The 21,425-nt window shown below is 37.2% G+C and overlaps 1 protein-coding gene across 1 annotated transcript in view; it reads right to left on the bottom strand.

Moving 5' to 3' along the window:
• The window catches only part of PDHX (pyruvate dehydrogenase complex component X), a 33,079-nt gene that overhangs the window by 9,377 nt on the left and 2,277 nt on the right, over positions 1-21,425 (bottom strand). Inside the window, exons 2-7 of the mRNA XM_041481121.1 lie at positions 17,708-17,791; positions 12,955-13,055; positions 7,982-8,181; positions 6,641-6,739; positions 1,815-1,986; positions 246-393 (exon numbers count right to left, since the gene is read on the bottom strand). Coding sequence (XP_041337055.1) covers positions 246-393; positions 1,815-1,986; positions 6,641-6,739; positions 7,982-8,181; positions 12,955-13,055; positions 17,708-17,768 — 781 coding nt within the window. The 5' untranslated portion in view covers positions 17,769-17,791. The remainder of the gene's footprint in view (positions 1-245; positions 394-1,814; positions 1,987-6,640; positions 6,740-7,981; positions 8,182-12,954; positions 13,056-17,707; positions 17,792-21,425) is intronic.

Genomic DNA, 21,425 nt, shown 5'->3' with positions numbered 1-21,425 from the left:
TTCAGAGTGATGTGTAAGTTGGCAGACACCTCTGTCTTCCTATATTCTGACAAGCTGTCCAATTCAGTAATTGCCAGGAACTACAGCTTGAGTCCAACATACTGAAGAAAAACCTATTTGAATGCATAGTGGTCTATCTATACAAAATGTACACCTCCTGGGGAAGTTTATGTAAACAGGAAAAATTAAACATTAGTATAACCACATTAGTATTACCACATGCTAAAGTAAATCAGATTACTAACCTTTGGCCAATTCTTTTCTTAATTTCAAAACAGCATCAATGGCACAGTCAGCAGCAGCATATGCATGAGGTATGGTGGTTTTAGACTCTGTTAATCTCTTAGCAATAACTCTTCGGATGTTGCTAGCTGGGATTTCTGTGAATGTGCCCTGAAAGAAATCATATGCTGTGTATTAAATATCAGGAGAGCAAACACAGTTCCCCTTTTCTGAAAGTACTCCAGCATTTATGCATTATCATCAGTGACTCCTGCCCATGTCAACTATCCCCTAGGTATCCAAAAGTGATACATTCCAACTAATATGACAAAGACTATCGAGTGTTCTAGTCCATTCCTATTAACTGTGATCAACACAACAGGTTTTACAGAATAATTCCATTTTACAGCATAGAATTAACCTTGTTAAAAAAAAATAATCCAAGTATTGAGACATTTATTTTCAGCCAGATTATATAAACACTATTCAATCTTCCAGGCTTGGCATATTGCTCAGATTATGCTTTGCTCCATTTAAATTATAAAAGAACACTTCCTTGGTAAACTACTGCTTTTTCAACTCCCTGTGTAGCTCCTTAAGACAGGCTTTGCTGCATCTTTTCTGTTATTCCTCTCTCTCCTTCCAGATAGATCCAATAATGTTTTAATGACCAACTTCTTCCTAGACGCAGAGCAACTTGCAAGAAATCTCTTAAAATATTAGCGACTACACAAAGCAAGAAGATAAATGATTCTGGGAGACATGATTTTGTATACTTAATCTTTAGCACACATCCCTTGAACATGTAAGGGTCCACAGAATCCTTAGTACATACTCAGCAGTACCCAACATGCAATAAATTGCAATATATATGTTCTGGTGCAATCACAGAAACATTTTATTCTATAATGGATCTAAGTCTGAGCTTTCAAGTTGTTTGGCTCTTTGTACAGTGCAAAAAAAGAAAAAAAAAAAAAAGGCAGCATTCCCTGAATATTAAGAATTGTAGCTACATTGTAAACTTCAAACTAAAAAGATACACCAAATTTAGTTCTAGAGCCAAAAAATGTTTTTCATAAAAGCTTTTCAATTTCTACTGATGTAGAACATCGGGGCATTTATTCTTTCAAGAAATATTTTCTGGTATTTCTAGTATTTCAATTTAACACAAATTTAATTAGGTTCTAGAGTTTGCACAATTACTCTCCAAGGTAACCACAAAGAAGCCTTTTCCTTCCTCATTTCTTGACAACTCATTAATGGACACATATCTTGCAGGAAAGCAAACAAATCAAGCACAATAAAAATAAATCATCATTCTAGTTTCTCCAAGGCCTGCAATATGAATTTTTTCATCACTCCAATTTGCAGGCTACACAAAATAGTATGCAGATCATCATTTCAAGGATTTCACAGTTTTAATTACATTGCTTAGAATCACTGAAACATACTAAAAACTTCACATCTCTGAGCTTGATATCTGGGTGGCCTTAGTTTCCTTCCTCTTTCTAGATCTAGAAATCTCAGAACTACTTAAGCAGCTTTTGCACTATTCAGCTGTAGCAATGCTGAAGTCTTAGCAGAAGTGTTACCAGTGCACCAGGTTGTCCGGGTGTGGAAACTGGTGGAATTGCTGGCCTTGGATAAGAAGTCACAGCTGTTGCTTGTGTAGGAGAAGGCACTGCAGCAGGAGCTGGAGAAACCACAGGTTTCAATTCACTGGGTTTACCTTTCTGCTTCTCTTGCAGAAGTTTGAGAGCATCCCTGGTGATTAAACACAGTGAAATGCTGACAACAAAGAAACTATTTAACAATACCTAAGTATTACTATTACATCACTTATTCTATTTAATTAGCCACTTCTGTACATTTAAATTTCTGTTGTCAAACCAAACATTAAGAAAGTGATTATTATTAAATGATATTGGTTTTGTGTTGCCTTTCTGGTATCTTTTTAGTAAATTCTCATTAACTTCCATTAATAAAAGGGCCTGAATATGCAGTAACAGAAAACATTTGTGCTAGAGAAGCATAACAATCATCATCACTAACTGTAAGCATGCAAAGTGATTTTTGAATTGCACTAACAATTCTTCTAAATCAAAGAGTACATTTATTCAGGCTACAGAGTCTAAAAAAAAAGCTGTTTCATCTGTTGTATTTGTAATAATCTGAATTTAATGTAATTTAGTGCTAAGAGAAAATTGAGTAATGCATTTGTCACTCATTTCTCTGCACCTTTCTGAGATAAATTTGCAGAGTTGGGCACAGATGTTATACAGGCCCATACTTCCTAACACCACACTGGAGAAAAAGTCGAAGCATCCTGCAAGGATTTTTTACTGATACAGCTACCACCACAAAATTTTCCTGTTGTGGGCGCAGTATGACGGAGAGGAGAGACTCCCATCTCCAAGCCATGACACTGTGTCTGCCCCAGGGGCACTGCATTCATAAAGCAACAAGCTAGAGACCAGCACCTACGAGGCTGAACAGCAGTAACTGCATTTCCACCACCACTGCCAACTGCAAGGCAAGTCAATTGTACATCTCCTCTCTTCATTCTCCAGATCTGCTAACAAAAGCCTTTATAATATACCCTAGACAAATCTCTATCACTTCACCAAGACACAGCATGTACACAAGTTCAATTCCACAAATTTGCAGAGGAAATTAAAATAAATTAAAAATCAGACTCCTTACAACGCTTCCAAGGTTTTGAAACACAAGCCATAAATACTGAACAAAGCTATCTAATTTCAGTAGATTACTGCCTGAGAGACTATTCTTGAGTGACAGCCAAGAGTTTGTTATTAAATCTTTATAGAAAGAACAAAATCTCAGAACATTACACATTCTTCATTCCTCTTAAAAAGTAGCACTCCAGAAATAAGAATTAAAAATTGAAAACCTCTGCAGAATGCCTCTTACAATTGCTGACTCAGTTCAATTTATTCTTACCTTCAACACATACTTCAACAAACAATATTGAGAACAAAAAAGCAAATGAGCTCAAGGTAAAATTTTTCCTAATTAAAAGTTGTTACTTGTTTTCCCAAATGAACATGCTAGCTAAAATTTATTTTAAAATTAAGTGTTTAGTATTTGACTACTGTATCAGGAAAAAATATTAGATTTGATAGAATGAAAATCATTCCCTACCACTACAATTTGAGACATAAAAAGTAACTGCATGACATAATGCAAGCATTTTCATTAACATTTTGAAGCTACCAACAATTTGTTAAGGGCTTGCACTTGGGAGTCATAGGAGAGACCATCTGGTTTTGGTGGTTTTTAGTGTGTTAATTGGAAAATGGATTGCCAAAATTAAGCTTATTTTTAGATTAAAAGATTCACTCAAGACTTTCTGAAACTAACTTGTACAAAAGACATATATAAAAATCAAAGTTCACATGTATTTGTTATACATATGAATAGAGATCGACCCATCAATTCCAAATTATTTAACTGGTTAAGAAAAACAGGTACAGCAGTGTTATGACTGTCATGGTTGCAACACTGCAAGCCTGAATATAAGCAGAGTTAGAAGAGGCATCAAAGCACATAACATTAAACAGGTTTAAGTAAAAGTCAGGTAAACAGATATTTTATTACAACTGGAAAAGGAAGGGTTGGTCACATCTTTTCTATAAATTCTATCAACATGGGTCAGTAACAGAGGAAGAGAACAGAGGTAACAAACATCAAAGAGCAGCCACCTTTGCAGAAAAGATATGAAAGTTTAGTAAATGTTTATTAAAGAAAAATATGCCTTACCAAACTGTTATTATTAGAAATATGCAGATCCTGGCAACTCTATTACACTTCAGTTTACCACTACTACAGAAGTGTGTCCTTTTCACTTCATGTTAGCCAAAACCCAAAGAATGCTGAAAGCAAACCGAGTATCTTGTGTTCAAAATATACTTTTCTTGATACAAGTTGGGTTAAACAGACACCTAAAAATCACTGAGGATCCAACAGTGGAACAAGAGATGCCTGGATTGACACAAGCTTCCTGTGGGGGCAGTTACTGTAACTAAATTGCACCCAATCCCTTTCATATGTTTTATATTCCCTTTCCACATGTTTACACACCTGTTTACTCAATTCATAGATTTCCTGCAAGAAGGCAAATGGTCAGCAGGATTCAGAGCACATCAGAAACTTCCAGGTATCAGATTTACTGCACTATCGTTATAGAAGGAACTCATTCCTCCCACATATCAGCTAACAAATTGCACACAGCAGAGATCCCAGGGTCAGTTCATATTCAATACATGCACATGAATTTCATCTCCAGAAAAACAGCACTCCATGGGTGTGCTGTGCGTTCTCTGCAAGCTGAAAATGCCTGAGAAGCTCAGAGATCCCAAGACACACTGACTTAACAACAGCTGGGAGCAACAGGGCCTCAGAAAAACACAGTTCTCAATAACCAGCCTTTTCATGGTTGCATTTATAAATCCCTAGACCACTATGAAATAGAATGGGAAAGGGCGGTAGTAGTTAAAACAATCAATTTTAATATAGCTCTCCCAAACAGTGTCTGAGCTGTTGAGTAGAAACATGGTACAATCTTTGACAAGAATTTGTGAGTTATTTTGTACTGGCATCCCAATTTTCCAGGACATTTTTGAAGAAAATGATATTAAGTGATACAAGAGGATATTACTTAGAAATAACAAATAAAAAAACCCTGCCACTCCATTAAAAAAAAATCACTCAAAACCAACAAGAAAACAGGCAGGAAAAAAACAACAGCAATTCAACCTTGAACACATAAGAGAAATATAAATAGAAATATACAGATAAATAAAACAAAGTATTGGCCTACTAAGGGAGAATGTCATGGCAGAGAATGCCAGTAGAGTGGAAGTTCCAACTGCTGTTGCAAGTTTTACAGTGAATTGAATTTAAAGATGGAAAGCTGGGGCAAAGACTCTTGCTTGCTTATATAACTCGCTATCTTTCTTGTAGTCTGGTGAGTGCAGTAAAGGAAATATTTCCCTGAATATCTGCAGCAGCTCTCTATAAAAATCTGCACATTTCATTTCAAACTGAATATCATAACAGTCTGTAGGCATCTGAAAGATTAACCCCATTTCAAAACAATGGTTAAAAAACTCCAGACATTCTTCATCTTAAACTGACATTTTATAGTCAAATCTTCTGTAGGAAAAAAGCAGTTCTAAAAAGAAATTATTTTGCTAGATAATTCTCATAACTACAGAAAAATCTTTGCTAGATCTCCATGACAACTAGGAAGTGTTAATTTGTTAGCTCAAAGTCCTAGAGGGTTTCCACCTGCCATAGCCTCATTACACACCATAAATTACCATTACACTTACATAATTAAGAAAGAACTCTCTCTGATGATTTGCTGTTACATAGCATATTCTATCTACTCAATTCCTTACTACATCTCAACTCAGTCAAAGGTCATAAGAAAAAAAAAAAAATGGTTTGAAAAACTGTCTGCCACTTTCCCGGCTCCAGTTCCAAGTTACACTGACCTGGTCCTGGTTGTCTCTGAATGGAACTAAAATAACAGTAGCCAGCAAAGTCTGTGTAAGTGACTGATGGTACTTGTCAAAAGAAATAATTTTACTGAGAACAAAAATATTAATTTCTGCCAAAATCATCACTTCCAATAACATACATACTCATGTGAAGAGAATGCATCACTTCAAGGCTAAATGCACTGAATCTACCACATTTTTTTACATTCAACTTTCACACTCAAAGGCTTGAGTGCCAATAATTATATTGCAATACTCACAAAGGTATAAAAAACTACTACATCATAACAAACCACAGCTTGGTAAACAAACGTTCTTTAAATCATAGAGAGGAAAAAGAAAAATGGGAGAAAAACAGAATTCTGTAATTTCTCATCATTACACTTCATTGCTCTCCCCAGCCTAATAAAAATAGGAAAAAATAAAAATCCTACAGATTTCAGAGCAGAACTGCAGGGGAAAAAAAAGCAAAAGATCTCAACTCCCTAAAGAAAAGGAGTTGAAGAAAATACCAGAAAACTGGTATTTTATTTTGACTCTGTATGCATCTTAGCAAGTAAAATTCTTGAGACGCACAGTGGTAGCTAATAGTGGTGCTTAGGAAGCAATAGCCACCATTAGGCTGAGCTGCAGGAAATGTGACAGCAGTACCACACAGCTAAGATGGGACTTAAAAAATACAAGTATATGTTCTGGTTTTTTTCTAATTAAGGCCTTCTTCAAATACTGCCTAACCCATTCTCCCTATCTTTTCAACAGATTTTTCCAATTTAACTAAACCCATCCATAAGAAAAAGTGGAACAAAAACATGGCTTTTTTAAGAAGCAAACTTTAATCTAATGGAGATTACTCTAATATCAAAAGTTGTAGGTTTACCAAATTATCTACATACTCTTTAGTGAAGATTCCTCGAGGCCCAGTAGGTGTAACATTGCTTGGATCTAGTCCATGTGTCTCCAGAATGTTGCGAGCCGCAGGACTTAAGCGAACCCTGAAGAAATTAGAGGGAAAATTTAAATTTTAATAGTAAGATTTACTTATTTCATTAATGTACATCACAAGAAACTACATTTCTCTCTGGTCAACTACAAAGCACAGTACACTGGTACAGAGTACCCGGTGCATCTTAATATGATTAGCTTTCTGAAACGAGGAGAAAAGCCAGCATCTAGAGAAAATGTTTTGGAATTCTTACATACAAAGCAACAACACACTCATAAAAGAATAAATACTTGGTTTCAAGTCTTTCCACAAAAATCTCCTATTCATTATTTCCCAAAGGAGACTATATTTGCACCTCATTGAATTTTAAGAATGGTCCATTAAGCCCTTGCCAAAAAAACCCCATGTCATAAATGATCATTTGGTTCCAAACATGGTGATACATCTCTAACAGCTGCAGTGAAACAGCACTTCTGTTCTTTGGTCCTAAAATGAAAGACATAATCCTTTCAAGGATCATCCTCCTGCTACAGGTAATGCCTGGGCAATGACCTCAGCTGTCGCTCACTTGCATGAGAAAAGCCTAAATGCTGGCAGCATTTAGGACACAGCAAACCAACAGACAGAAAAGGTAATGAGGTTTGGGGGGAAAAAAATAAGCACAAATAAAGAGTGATACCTCCAAACAGGATATATCCTGAGACAAAGTGCTTATGGATTATTGCTACCTGACTAACACTCGGGAGCTGACCCCTCCTCCAAGGTGTTTGCAATGCTTAGAATACCAACAGATCCAAACCAAACTAACAAAGAGCACATAAACCGACTGATTTAAGTTTTTCACACTCCACTGTTATGAAAATATTAGAATATTTATTTCTAATATCAAAAATGCGAGAGATTGTAAGGACTTTGGAGTGTGCCATTTATTTTTTCTCCTCAAATAAACAGAAAACAAGTCATAGATACCCCTGGCATCTGAAGCATAAGCACCATTGTCCATCCTGTATTAGCACTTCTTTCCAACTGTAAGCTCAGAATCCTTCATAATTTAATTGCAGGACAGAATATAAGTACATTTAATTCTAATAACATTATGTTACTTGTGTTGACTTACTGGGCTTAAGAGCAAATAAATAGTCTAGGCTTGCAAGGTTTATCACCTTACTCATACTGAAACACTCTCAAAATAACAGCCTACTACTAGGTAAAAAGGGACAAAAAATATTTCTTGGTTCAGTTCTACTGATCTAATGAAGAGCTCCATTTCATAACAAACATAGAAACTTACTGCAATTTCCCAGGCTGATGTTGCAGTTTAGGAGGGGCTGAAACTGAAGGAGCTGCAGGAGCAGGTGCAGGTGCTGGTGGAGCCACAGAAGATGGACCACCAGCATCAGCTGGTATTTCCACTTGCTTCCAGTCCTGGCCTTCCTCTACCAGCAGACCAATTAGTGAGCCCAAGCGAACATTTTTGCTTCCTTCTTCCACCTAAATTGAGAACATTAAGTTACATATTACACTGTCTGCTCTGATATGACTAAAACCAGTAGATGTCAAAGTTTCAGACATATTAACAACAATTCATCAGTAAGATATATTCCATTTTATTGCTACTATTAATAAGATATTGCAAGACTGAAATTAATTATAATTGCTATTATAAGAAGAGGAACATTAAATTATGCCCCAAATCCCATACACCTAAAGTTAGCACTCAGAACTCAAAGTAACTTTTTGTATGTGCAGCCTTTGCAGCTCAGAACTAGGATAGAAAAAGAAGAATTATTACAATTCTGCTTAACTTTTCATCTCCTCGATTTTTGAGTCACTGCTACATTTTCATTAATCACAATAAAAAAACCTCTGCATAAACCTCAATGAACCCTAGAATCTCAGATGCAGAAAGAGCTGAAATAAATAGAAGGACTCTAGGTGCTAGGATGAGAGGCTGGACACAAGCCAACAGTGTGGATTTGCAGTCCAGAAAGGCAAATGTAGGAATGTGGCCAGAAGGGTGAGGGAAATGATTCTGCCCCTCTACTCCATTTTTGTGAGACCCCACCTGGAGTGCTTTTTCCAGGTCTGGGGTCCTCAACAATACATGGACCTGTTCAGAGTGGGTCCAGAAGAGGGCCACAGAGAAAACCAGAGGGCTGAGGCACCTCTCCTACAAAGACAGGCTGAGAGAGATGGGGTTGCTGAGCCTGGAGAAAGGAAGGCTTTGGAGAGACTTTACAGCAACCTCCCAGTGCTTAAGAGGGTCTTTAAAAAGGGAGAGAGAGGGCCTTTTTATACAGGCAGAACAAGGGGCAATGGTTTTACAATCAAAGGGGTCAGGTTTAGATTAGAAAGAAATGCTTACTCAAAGGTGGTAAAGCACTGGAACAGGTTGCCTACAAGGGTTGTGGATGCCCTACTCCTCCAGCATTCAGGGCCAGGTTGGATGGGGCCCCGCACAACCTGATCTAATGAGTGGCATCCCTGGTACAAGATGATCTTTAAGGGCCCTTACAACCCAAAACATTCAATGATTCTATGTAGCCAAGAAGAGTCAAAAAATATCCTAGCTTTGCTAACAAATCAATAAAGCACAGGTGACCGTGACAGGGGTCACATGACAGGGGAGATAGAACAGAGAAGTAAAATTCCCTTGGGGCTTTTTCCACTGCAGCATAGTGCTTCAGTCAGTAACCAATATATACTGAAATAAATGTTTATTTCCTCCACTGGGAAGAAAAAGGGACAGAACTTATGCTGGCTCATTCTGCAATGGAATTTTCATACAAAGTAGTTTCCATACCAATTCTCATTTAGGTTATGAATGAGAAGATGGTAATGGATACTAATGTTAGGGACACTTTCCTGTCTAACCACCCAGGAGCCACTCTAGCAGTCAGTCCCACCACAAAGCCCCTTCACAGTAGGAGGCTCCAGTAAACCCATGGGCGCCTCACCTGGCTCCCTGTACACCCTGTCCCCACATTCAGACAGATCTTCCTCACCAGATTGACCCTGGGTTTCCCGTAGCAGAATCTCAAGTCACCCAGATCCCTAAAGCAATTTTAACTGTGGCCCAGTAACACAAAACCAGCTCGAGCTGGTCCCTCTGGGGAAGAACAAACAAAGGAATTCCTGTCCTTTCATACCCTCAGTCTGTGCTGCCAATAGTCTGGGGTCTTCCTACTGAGCCCTTGGCTCCTGCTGTGTCCCAGTGTCTGGTCACCTGGCCAGTGCCACAGGTCCCTGTGCCTTTTGCTGGGCAAAGGGCCAGCACCAGGTCAAGGCTCCTTTTCTGGTGCTCCCACCACATCAAAACCTGCAGCTCCCACTGCAGCTGCACACCCAGTACCTGCTCTAAGTCTATTCCTCAACAATTAATTACAGTTCTTAAACAATCACACATCATCTATTTTGTCCCAAATTGAACCGTGTTTCAGGGAAAAAAAAAAAAAATCAGTGTTAATTTAAGAAGCAACTCTACTGAAAGAATAATCATCACTCTGAAATTACCCTTCTAATATTTCGTTCAGTTATTTAATCTTTTATTGCATTTTACACTGAATCAGATGTGATCATTAAAAGACCTAGTCAGACAGAGAAGAAATAAAGATGCATGAGTTTCTATTTTACTGTTAGCCTGCTCTTCCAAAATCATATATAGATTATACAGTCAAGAAAAACCAAGGGTTACAGAAGTTGAATTAATTTAACCTAATGAACCTCCTATCTTTAAATGCAAAACCCAAAGTATTATGCAGACAGTGTGCTCATCTGACTCAAGTTTTCCATACTGAACTCTGTCAAGATGGTTCAGAATTGTAGCTGGCATCAAAAGACACACATTTGTCTCATTTCTTTTAGGAAATGTGTGAAATTCAGCCAGATGCTAGCTCAGAGGCACAAAACATTTTTAAATTCCTATTAACTACATCACATGTGAAACTTCTGAGTGGCCCTTGGAAGGACAATCTTTTCAATAAATAATCATCAACCCATCCACAAACCTGACACAGCTCATTTTATAAGCCTTACACAAACATCTACTGAACACCTAATATAGAGCAGAAATATCCACCAGACAGTGCAGAAAGACAACCAAGGATCACACCTGAGCTAGGGAAAAAAAAAATCTGAAAACGTCTGATCTTACTGCTCTCTTGTTGTTTTAGTTTCTGAAACATCAGGGTTTTTCTGTACTTTTTATGAGACTGGAATAAAAACCTGTCTATTCTGTACTCTGACTCTTAGGCCTACCATTTCTAGATTCCAAGGATTAAAAGAATCCATTAAAAATTGGGTTTGCATAATGATCTGTTCATGTTACTCCAACAAAGCTGCCTCTCTTCCCTTATTCTGAAAGATGTTATAGTTATTTTCTACCTCCTGGCATCTCCTTCTCAGGTTCAGCTCTTGTCATTGGATTGTTACTGGATCATATGGATATAACTAAGGCTGAATGCCACTGCTCCATGACACTGATATCATCTAGCTGCTGGAAAGTCTGGCTTTGATCTATCAAAAAATGTGCCACAAGAGCAATACACAGAGAAATTTAGAAATTTGCGATGCATTTGAAATACAAGACAGGAAACAAAAAAACCCACAGCTTCTGAAATACTAATGTTACTTGTAGCCATCACGAATTACTATTAAAGAAACCAAGCAAACTTCAATTTAATTTCTCTAGGATTAATTCTTTAATACTTTTGACAGAGAGAATCCCCATATCTACCCCTCACGCTATCTAACAAAGCAGTGTCTGCAAATGCAGAATAGGTTGCACAAGATTTTTCAAGGTTATCAGAGACAAATTGATTTTCAGAAACATTCAAAACTGAAGAAGAGAGACTTTAAAAAAGTGAAAGCATTGCCCAGTAATTATTTAGATAATTACATGGAGACTAAACACATTAAAAAATACGCCTCATGTGAGACTTCATCCTGGCATGGCAGAACAGATCCTCTCAAACCTATTAAATGTGTTGTTCCATAGTTGAACACCAATTTAGCAACACAATTAAAAGAAGGAAAAACATTTTAATAACTCCTGTCTATGTACACTAGTGTTTAAATGCAAGTTATCCTAGAATTGGAGACTAATGACAGTTTTTGTAAGCCCGGATAGACTTCATTTCCAGCTGAGTTCCATCTTACATCCCCTCTCCTCTCTATCCCAGCCCCCCATCTATCCTGACACTTTCACTTTTGCAAAGGATGTTGCCTTGGCTTATATAAAAAAAGGAAGATACCAAACAGATCATCGCTTTTTAAATGCTGCCACACAGGAAACTACTCTCCTTTTTCTGTTTTTGCAAAGGACAACTGTGCAAATACATGCTGATGTAAGAAAATGCAGCTGTAGCAGAGATAGGAAGTCTAATATACCAATCCAAAAAGCTTTTGTAATAGCAGCACAAACATGTATCACTGAGCATAGGGTAGAATTTTCTCACGGCACCAGGAACCAGTTTGTACCCGTGCCCATTCTGCTGTTTCTTAAGTAGCTGGATTGCAATTAATACCAGCATGCCTAATTTGTATGATTATGTGATCCACACCTCATGGGTAGATGTGCCCTATATGAGATCTCTCTAACCAAATGATGTAATATTTGCTGAAAGTACTCATCTCTCATTTTAATTCATTTTTTCCCAAGTTCTTGCAATTCATCCCGTTGTCTAATTATTGTGGAGGGAGAGAAGAAACAGCTGCAATACACCACCAGCTGAGACTGCTTCAGAAAATTTCCTACTCATCCCAATTCTTGTTCTTTCTATTAAGCCTAATCAATCTAATTTTGACAGAGGAAATTATTACCTCCAAAAACTGTTCTCTGGGTCAGCCCATGTTGTGTAACATGCCACCTTGAATGACTAGCACAAGACAATCTAGCAGAGAGATAACACATCCTAGGTAAAGTACCACCCAAAATTCCAGATTCCAACTGATTGTTAATTGTTTTCCTGTAACTCAGAGGTGTCAAACTACAGTATTTCATGGACATAATTCACCAGTTGTAAAACATACAAAACAACAGGTTAAGTGAAAATCCATTAAATATATACAGAACCACATACCATGTACCAGCAGTCTGGTACACACGTGGCACAAATAGAGCAATTATTTCTCCCCAGAAATACAAGCAAGTGCATTTTCCTGAATGCTGAGCAGAAATTTAGCTATCTAAACTAGTTTTTGAGGCAATATGCTAAACAACAGTCTGAAGTTATAACACCCTACTGAGAAATGCAGGATTCCTACCAGTATTTTTGCCAATATGCCATCATCACTTGATTCCATGGTAACCACTGCTTTGTCCGTTTCAATTTCACACAATGCATCTCCAACATTCACTGTGTCACCTGCAAAATACAACAGAACTTAAGAATACTTACCCTAAACTTCCTTTCAGATTTCTTTAACCATGGAAGATAGATGTTCACTGTATAATACAGTTATTTTGTATTCCATAATATATTTTATAGCTAGTTGATCCCCATCATTACTTGTATTGTATCTTTCCTTTCCAAATAAAATCACCAAGATTCAAGAACCACAAACTGCTGTGGCAGAACACTGACATGTTCCCAGTACTGATGTTTTCAGCAGGCTTTCCAAGAGGAAGTACACACACAATGAAATTTATTTTCAGAACCTCATACTCAGTAGCACTGCCATTAATAAAATACTGAGCCTTCCATATTCACTGCTAGCCACCAGACAGAGCAAGCTATCTAAAACTGCTTAGGACAATGGTATTATGGTTCTGTAACTGGTGTCTACACTATTAAAGAAAGTCAAATAAACCTCAGGAATTTTAATGTCTTTGGAAAAGCACAGCTGCAAGTTTGCTTAATCTCCTATATAGTACAGAAAGGTCTTTTCAAGAATTCATTCATACTTACTTTGTGAAATAAAAATATGCACAAGTGCTAGAAATTGCTTTTGCTACATTACACAAATCCAAGATTAATTCTGAAGGATTCTCTTCCTCTGCTTTTGAAGAATATCTGTATCTGCTAGCAGATGATAAAGATATGTGTCTGGATTATTTCAACAAATCAATACTGACTAGATGTCCAACATTAAAACTGACATTACATTAAAAACTGTTAGGTAGTTGAATGTTTTGGCTTCCAACAAAACACAGCTTTTTATTCCTTATAGAGATAACACATAGAAGCCTAAAACATGCCTACAATTTCACATAAAGTAAAAGTCTAATATTTCTCCATTACCAGAAATGCTATAACAGCAGTACCTGTCTAAGCATTTAGCTTAACTACAGATATCACTCTGTTGTGCTTAAGGTGCAGAATTAAAAGTGCAGGTTACCACCGACATTTAGGTAAGAGACAATACTATAAAAAAAATCATCTCCTGCTTCAGGACTACATGAATTAGAAAGGGATAATAAGGTGTTGTACCTCATTTGTGTTGAATAAAAACATCAACAGCTCAGTTACATACACAGTTTTATAAGTCATAAATGTTCCTATTACAGAAACTGGTAGAGAAATGTACTTTATCTTTTTAATGCAATAATCTAACAGCCACATTCCACTCTGCAATAACTAGAGCATGAACAGTTTATAAGAGGAAGTCAAAACTCTAGTCTCTATACGAGTGTTTTAATTTCACTGGATCATTAATTCAAGTAGGCCGTATATCAGATCATTAGGCAAGTACTTCTCAGCTGTTAAGAAATGAAATTGTTGGACAAATTCTGTAATTTACAGAGCTAAGGTTGGCAAGCAGAAAGGAGCTTAACTCTGTATCTTAATCTGCCATCAGACTGTAAGTGTTCTGCACCATTAAAACGAAATGTCAGTGCTCAGAGACCAACAGCAGTGCCTCCAGCAGGGCAGGCCAGCCAAGCAAATACCTTCATCCATGAGTTTGTCATGTCACATCTCAACTTGGGTACCTGAAGCTGCTCACAGAAAACTAACTTCGTGTTACACAGGGAGCGCAACAGGAAAAGTCTTCTGAGAACTGGACAAACCACTTTTCCACTACCTTTTCTTGTTTTCCTTTCATTGCTGCAGCTATAAAGTTACCACAAATGTGAAAGGCAATTGAATAAATGCAGTGTAAGAATTCACTTCACTGCAGCATTCAAGTCCTGTGCGTGTTTCAGTACCCAAGTGCAACAGAAAAGACCATAGTTACTTTCATTAGAGATTACAATATTTGTGATAGCTCCTAATCAATGCCCACTTTGATGTCAATTACAAATCAGCTTTCCCAATGATTAGGATTGGAAAGAACACTTTTGCAAATCATATCTTTGCTCTTACACTTTAAACCGAGCAGTATTTGAAACAGAAGTTGCCTGAAACAGAGCTCTCTGAAATTATATATATATATATAATGCCCTTGTAAAATTTTGGGTGGGGTTCAGGTTTTGTGTTTGTTTGGTTTGTTTCTTTGTTTGTTTTTATTTGGTTTTAATGATTAAATTCCCATAGCTAAGCTGACTGGTTAGGATCTCTACTGAAGCAGAGTTTCCTTCCAGGAGATCCAATTGGCATCCAATAGCCCTGGTGCTCTGCTCAACTACTGACAAGACAAGTATCCAAATCACAAGATACAAGCTGCATTTCTTAATGTTGCAAATAAAATCAGAGTTGACTGAACACAGATACTGAAGTCCCTGGTGCTGATGTCTCAAAAGGTAGCAGTGTTACACTGTGTGTGGATGCTGCCAGCACTGTTGTATCTTCTGTTTTCTGCCCACATTAACAAGAGGATTTTGGTCTCCTGGGCTGTCAGTCTACCAGCTTTCATCAACATTAAATTCATACATAATAAATACAAGTTTTTAGAAACATAGTTTTATCTTTGTGAGAATGACTTTATTACCCATAGGAATCAACATGAAACTGCATTAACAATGAGAAGGATAAGTAAAGCTATCAATGAAATTCAGCGCTTTCCCTTCTGTAGTAGTGAAATTATCTGTCCATCCTGTGAAACCACAAAATGAAAACATTTGATACTTACACAAAGAACAGAAAGACTATCAACATAGTATTATACTGACCCCTTCTGGCTAACAGGGGCAAAAACATTTTATATGCAAGTGGCTTGCTTCTGTCAACTGCTTAAAAATATTTATTTTCTTGGACATCAGATTTGCAAACATTTATGTTCAGCAACAACACTGTTTCACATGGCAAACACTCTAGAGAATTAAGTAGTTAAGAGCATCCCTTACAGAGAGCCGTGTAAACATTAAATTGCTTCACTATTTTCTTCAAAACTTATCTTAATATTGTCGTTATGTTTATTGTCCAGACTCTTAGAGGAAACAAAAGTATTGACAGGAACTAATTACGGCCATAGATGTGGCCAATAAGACAAAATATTGTATGTGGTTTTGGTCTTCTTTCTAAATAGAAAACAGAGCAATAAAAATACTTAGTTTTTTTTCTAAATCTAATAATCAATTAAGATTTTATTTTAATTTAATTAAAATAGGTGTGAAGCTTTTTTTTTATTTTGTGTTAGGGTGGAAGGCTAGGGGAAAGACTGAGAAAAACCATTGTACAGCTTTTACATTCTAACACTTTTTTTATGAGGAAAGTGGATTAATTCATGTTAGAGCAAAGTGGAATCTACTTCAACTCCTACCGTGTTTTCTCTTGCAATTTTGAATGCTATAATTACTGTAAAACATGTTACTGTTGATATTTAATGTTTTACAGCTATTGACAACTAACAAATATAAACAGGACTTTGGATCATTCTTTCCTCTCTCCATCATCCTGGACTTGATTAACTGAAGCTTCAAGTTTCAAGAACACTGGTGGAATTTTTTTAATTGACACAAACTTCTGAATTGTTCCCAGTAAATTTTGCAGAAATTCTTACTAAAAATTTCATGAGCAAAAGGCCAAGTCCACTACTGGAGCAAGAAGCTGTCTTCCAGCCACCTCTCAAAATGTATTCAAAATATAGCAAAGCAAAGCTCTCCAGTAACACAATAATGGAAGCTCTACCAACACTTACAAGAAAAGCCAAAGGAAAAGGCTTATCTAGGCACAATAGTCAAAATATGTTTAGCTATTCAAATTGTGTCTGTCAAAGATACTAAGCTTTAAGATATTTTCTTTTCTCCAGATGTATTAATCTCTTCAGGAAATCTAAAAATACCTGTGAACAAGATATGTTCCTACTGCTATCCAAAAGCCTGCAATGCACAATGAACAACAGCTATCTGGAATCCAAAACTACAGTCAAAACTCAGGTTTAATATTAAAATTGAAGAAGAGATAGGGTAGGAGTAAACAAGACAAAGGTCTCCTGACAGAACAGGAACTGCTAACTCTTCTACAGATATTTTTTCATTTACACACAACCTATGTGAAGACAAATCCTGACAGACTTTTTATCCAGTTGCTCCAAGCAGAAGCACATAGTCTTCAGAGCACAGAGTTCAGGCTTTTTTTGGATGAGTAAGTTAGTTTTCAGTTTGGGTTCTTATAGGGAAAAATTCCCCCATGTGGTATTAGGGTTATGAAAGTAATTTAAATTTCTCTAACTTTTAACTGTAGTCTATAATTAAGATATTAGAAAAGGTATTCAAAAAATACTATATCTTTCATGATATTCCATAACAGCAGAATAATGAAAGAGACTCTCCCCAAAGTCAATGGCTCTCAGACTTCCAAAGCTACTGAGCAGCATGACAACACTGGAAATTAAAAACAGCACACACACTCACACCCTGGAAGAGCCGAATGGAAATTTTTCAAAAATATGATCAATGCAACCTTTTGGAAGACAATTAAACAAAAAAAAAAAAAACAGTTAAAGAATGAACAACTTCAAAGCAGGTATAGTTCATGATGACAGCATCCATACACCAAACATTTTGCTTCAAAATACTGACCTATACTATAGATCACTGTCCTGACCTATAACCAGGAAGAGTTATCTTATTTTTACAGAATAGATTTACATAGCTGAAGAATTATGGAAAATTTGACCACAGAAAATGCTATCTTACCTTCCTTTTTTAACCATTTCACAATGTTTCCTTCTTCCATTGTTGGAGAAAGTGCAGGCATAAGAACTTTAATACCAGGTGTACCTGCAAAACAAGCATGTGGTTATCTCAACTGAGTACTTTTTCAGTATAATTTTTTTTCTCAGTTAACTGCTTACCACAAAAGAAACTAAAGTGCATGAATCTGAAAGATACCTGAACAAAAGATTCACTATGATGCTCTTTTTTAAGCTAACATACAAGCAAGCCCACCAAAGAGCTCAAAGGAAAAAGATACATTGCAAGAGAAATGGAAATTCACAAACCCTGCATTCCTAGACCTAAAGTTTTGTTGATCATCTCAAAATACATCCTCCTTTCTCCTGTCATCCTTCTCCTCCTTGACTCAGGCTGTGAAATTTTTTTTCCAGATTAAACATATCTTTTAAATTAATAAAGCCTTTGTGATCCTAGCATTCTAGACACTGATGATCCACCTCTTTCACTGACACTTTTTTGATGTTTATTTATCCTTTTAACTAGAAAACTATATCTACTTTACAGAAATTGCTTGATTTCAAGTTTCAGTGATTTTGTCTTGGCTCAGTGAACCCGTTTGCAGAAGCAGCACTGTGTAACAGCAACTGTGTGCCGTGTTAGTGGGATTCTTCTGAGGGCAGAGCTCAGGATACAGCACAGAGCTTGGCTTCACAGCAAGTTACACCTCTTGTCATCTGATCCTCTACCCCAAAGAGGACATTAACATGAGAGATACTACCTTTCTGAACTTTTAAATATACTTATGAGGCCAAAAAAAAGCATCTTTCTAGATCAATTTTGTAAAAGCAGCTTTCCAGTACCTGACTTTTGAGACTCATTCTTCAACTACTATGTCTGAATTTGTGTTCAGTCACAGAACACAAATAGACACATAGAAGGTACAATGGCAAGGCTTATTTCTGTTTCATATTCCCTTTTCTCTAATACCCAGCATTAAGGATTGTTATCATTCTATAGGAAATAACACCACATTTCTCCCAGCTGCTGTATTGCTTGGAGTAGTCAGAAACAGGTAAAAAAAGAAACTTAGAAATTAATATATTTTTTTCCATTTTTTTCCTTATCTGCTTTTCAGCTCAAAATTCTTCTAGTTTTTTTTTTCCTTACCCCTTTTTTTTCCAAAAGCTGTGCCAAGGCACATGGAGAACAGGGAGGTGATTCAGGACAGCTTCACCAAGGGCAAGTCTTACCTGACCAACCTAGTGGCTTCATAGGATAGAATGATTACACCAGTGAGCAAAGAAGGGCTCTGGATGTCACCTCTCTGGACTTATGACACTGTTCTCTGTAAATTGATGAAATAAGGATTTGATGGGTGGACTGTTTCATGGGTGTGGATTGGGTTGAATCCACAGGGTAGTGGCCATCTCAATGCTCCCACAGACACTGGTGACAAATCTTTTAAAGGTACTGGCAGATGAAAAGCTGTGATGTGGCAGGTTGTGGCTCACAGCCCAGAAGCCAAGCACAGCCTGGGACACAAAAATCAGCGTGGCCAGCAGGTCAAGGATGGTGATTCAGCCTCTCTAATCTGCTCTGGTGAGATCCCACCTGGAGAAATGCATCCAGCTCCTGAATCCTCAGCACAGGAAAGGCATGGATGTGTTGGAGGGGATCCAGAGGACAGCCACAAAAATGATGAGGGAGAGAGCTCCTCTTATATGAAGAAACATCAAGAGAGTCAAGGTTGCTCAGTCTGGAGAAGAGTTCCAGAAGAAGGTTCCAGAGAGACCTTACTGCAGTCTTTCAATAGTTACTAAAGTGGCTTTTAAGAGAGATGGGGACATGTTCTTAACTGGGCCAACAACAACAGAACAAGGGGTAGTGGTTTGAAAGAGGGAGGATTTAGACTGACTGTAAGGAAGATTTTTACAATGACAAAGGTGAAACATAGAAACAGGCTGCCCAGAGTGGTAGTGGATGCCCCATCACTGGGAGGCTGGATGGGGACCCGAACAACCTGGTCTATTCAAAGATGTCCCTGCTCATCACAGCGGGGATGGACTAGATGACCTTTAAAAGTCCCTTCCAATCCAAACCAATCTATAACGTGACATGGAAACACTGTAGCAAACCTCTAATGACCCAAGCAGCCATCAATGATCCTGACATTTTAAAATGCACCAAGAGCAGAAAGTTAGTTATTCCCTAAAGCCCCCAAGACAGCAACACAATCAGGATCATGCTACCAAAAACACTTGAGTTTTGTGGAAATGAGCTCATTTGCATGGTTGATGTTCCCAGAAGACTGCATGAACAAATCCACATTTTTTGTCTCAGTCTTTCCATGGTAGTTTCAGTTTAATATTACTCATGACTGTCATGTTTAGAAATGTATCCAGACAATGTTCCTTGTAACACTCACAATTCCCATCTGAATTACCTCCATGCACTTTCTTTAAAAAATTTCCTGCAACTTCTCATCTAGGACCAATAAACAGAAAAGTGAACTATGTTATGTATGTGAATGCTTATCTGTGTTCATTTCCCAAATAAAGTTTTGTAGTATTTGAAGTATGACTGACAAATTAAAGTATAAGTTAATAATTGTCTTATATTTACCCAAAAATAATATTTCTCAGTAACAGCAAGTAGAAAACATTATACATTATAGGATGCAAAGAAGTATTCTCAGTTTCATTAGTCTAACTTGACAAGTCTGACTTTGACAATCAAAACATTATTTTGAAGTCATATCCCACAAATATCTCAATTTATTGAGAACTAGCAGACAGACCTCATTTAAAAAAGTGAAAATAATCCACATTTTTAATGAGGAAAAATTAATTTTTAAACACAGTGGTTCACATTTCTCTTCCATGAAGAGCTACTTGATCCATTTCCCAGAATATGCTTTGTACTTTGGCACAAATACAAAAACTGAGCAACAAATTTGTGCCACTGTAGCATTTTCCCTTCAATGATATGAACAACTACCACAAAACATACAATCCATTCTGGTCCTTTCATCAAGTTAGAAGAGGAACTCCAGCAGCAAGTAGCCATGAAATGGACAAATAAATAAAGCTGGATACAAAGTAGAAGACAGGGCCTTGTGCACCTGTTTAATGCTTATGTCCAGAGGGGCCAGCGCTCAGAGAAATTCAGTGCTGTTGAAATTAAGAGCCTTGCTCAGTATGAGATACACAGGAACACCAGCCACAACAAGACTGTTTCAAAGCCGTTTTAGTTACTTTTGAGTTAATGACCTAACACAAACCAGGCTTCAATGTGCCTCCTCAAAGAAAAGCAGCCTTACGATGTAGAATTACCTTCACCAAATATTATTTGCCTTCATTAAATTAAAAAGGGGATAGTGAAAGTAATCACTGCGTTTACATAAGTTAGTTGCACTGTGCAGGCAGCCCTTATAAGCACCCTGGGAAGTAAATATTGTTGCTTTGCAATTGTGGGTCAGCAAAAAGTTCTGGCAGTTTTCAGAGAATCTCAAACACTAAGCTCATGGGCAAATCAGAATTTAGAACCATAAGCAAAACTTCTGGACTTCCAGTCACCACCCACTGATTTTTACTTCTATCAATAGCAACTGTGTTATTACACTTCAATTATGTGAATATAAAAGGAGGAAAACTTAAAAAGAACCCAGACAAACGTCACACAAACAAGAGATTGCTATTTTAAAGACAGCTCTCTGTATCCAAGAGAATTTGTTCTTGGT

Source organism: Pyrgilauda ruficollis, unplaced genomic scaffold, assembly GCF_017590135.1.
Source record: "Pyrgilauda ruficollis isolate IOZ18807 unplaced genomic scaffold, ASM1759013v1 scaffold55, whole genome shotgun sequence".
Classification (NCBI taxonomy): domain Eukaryota; kingdom Metazoa; phylum Chordata; class Aves; order Passeriformes; family Passeridae; genus Pyrgilauda; species Pyrgilauda ruficollis.
Note: the sequence above shows the minus strand (reverse complement) of the source record. Positions and strands in the feature narration are given on the sequence as shown.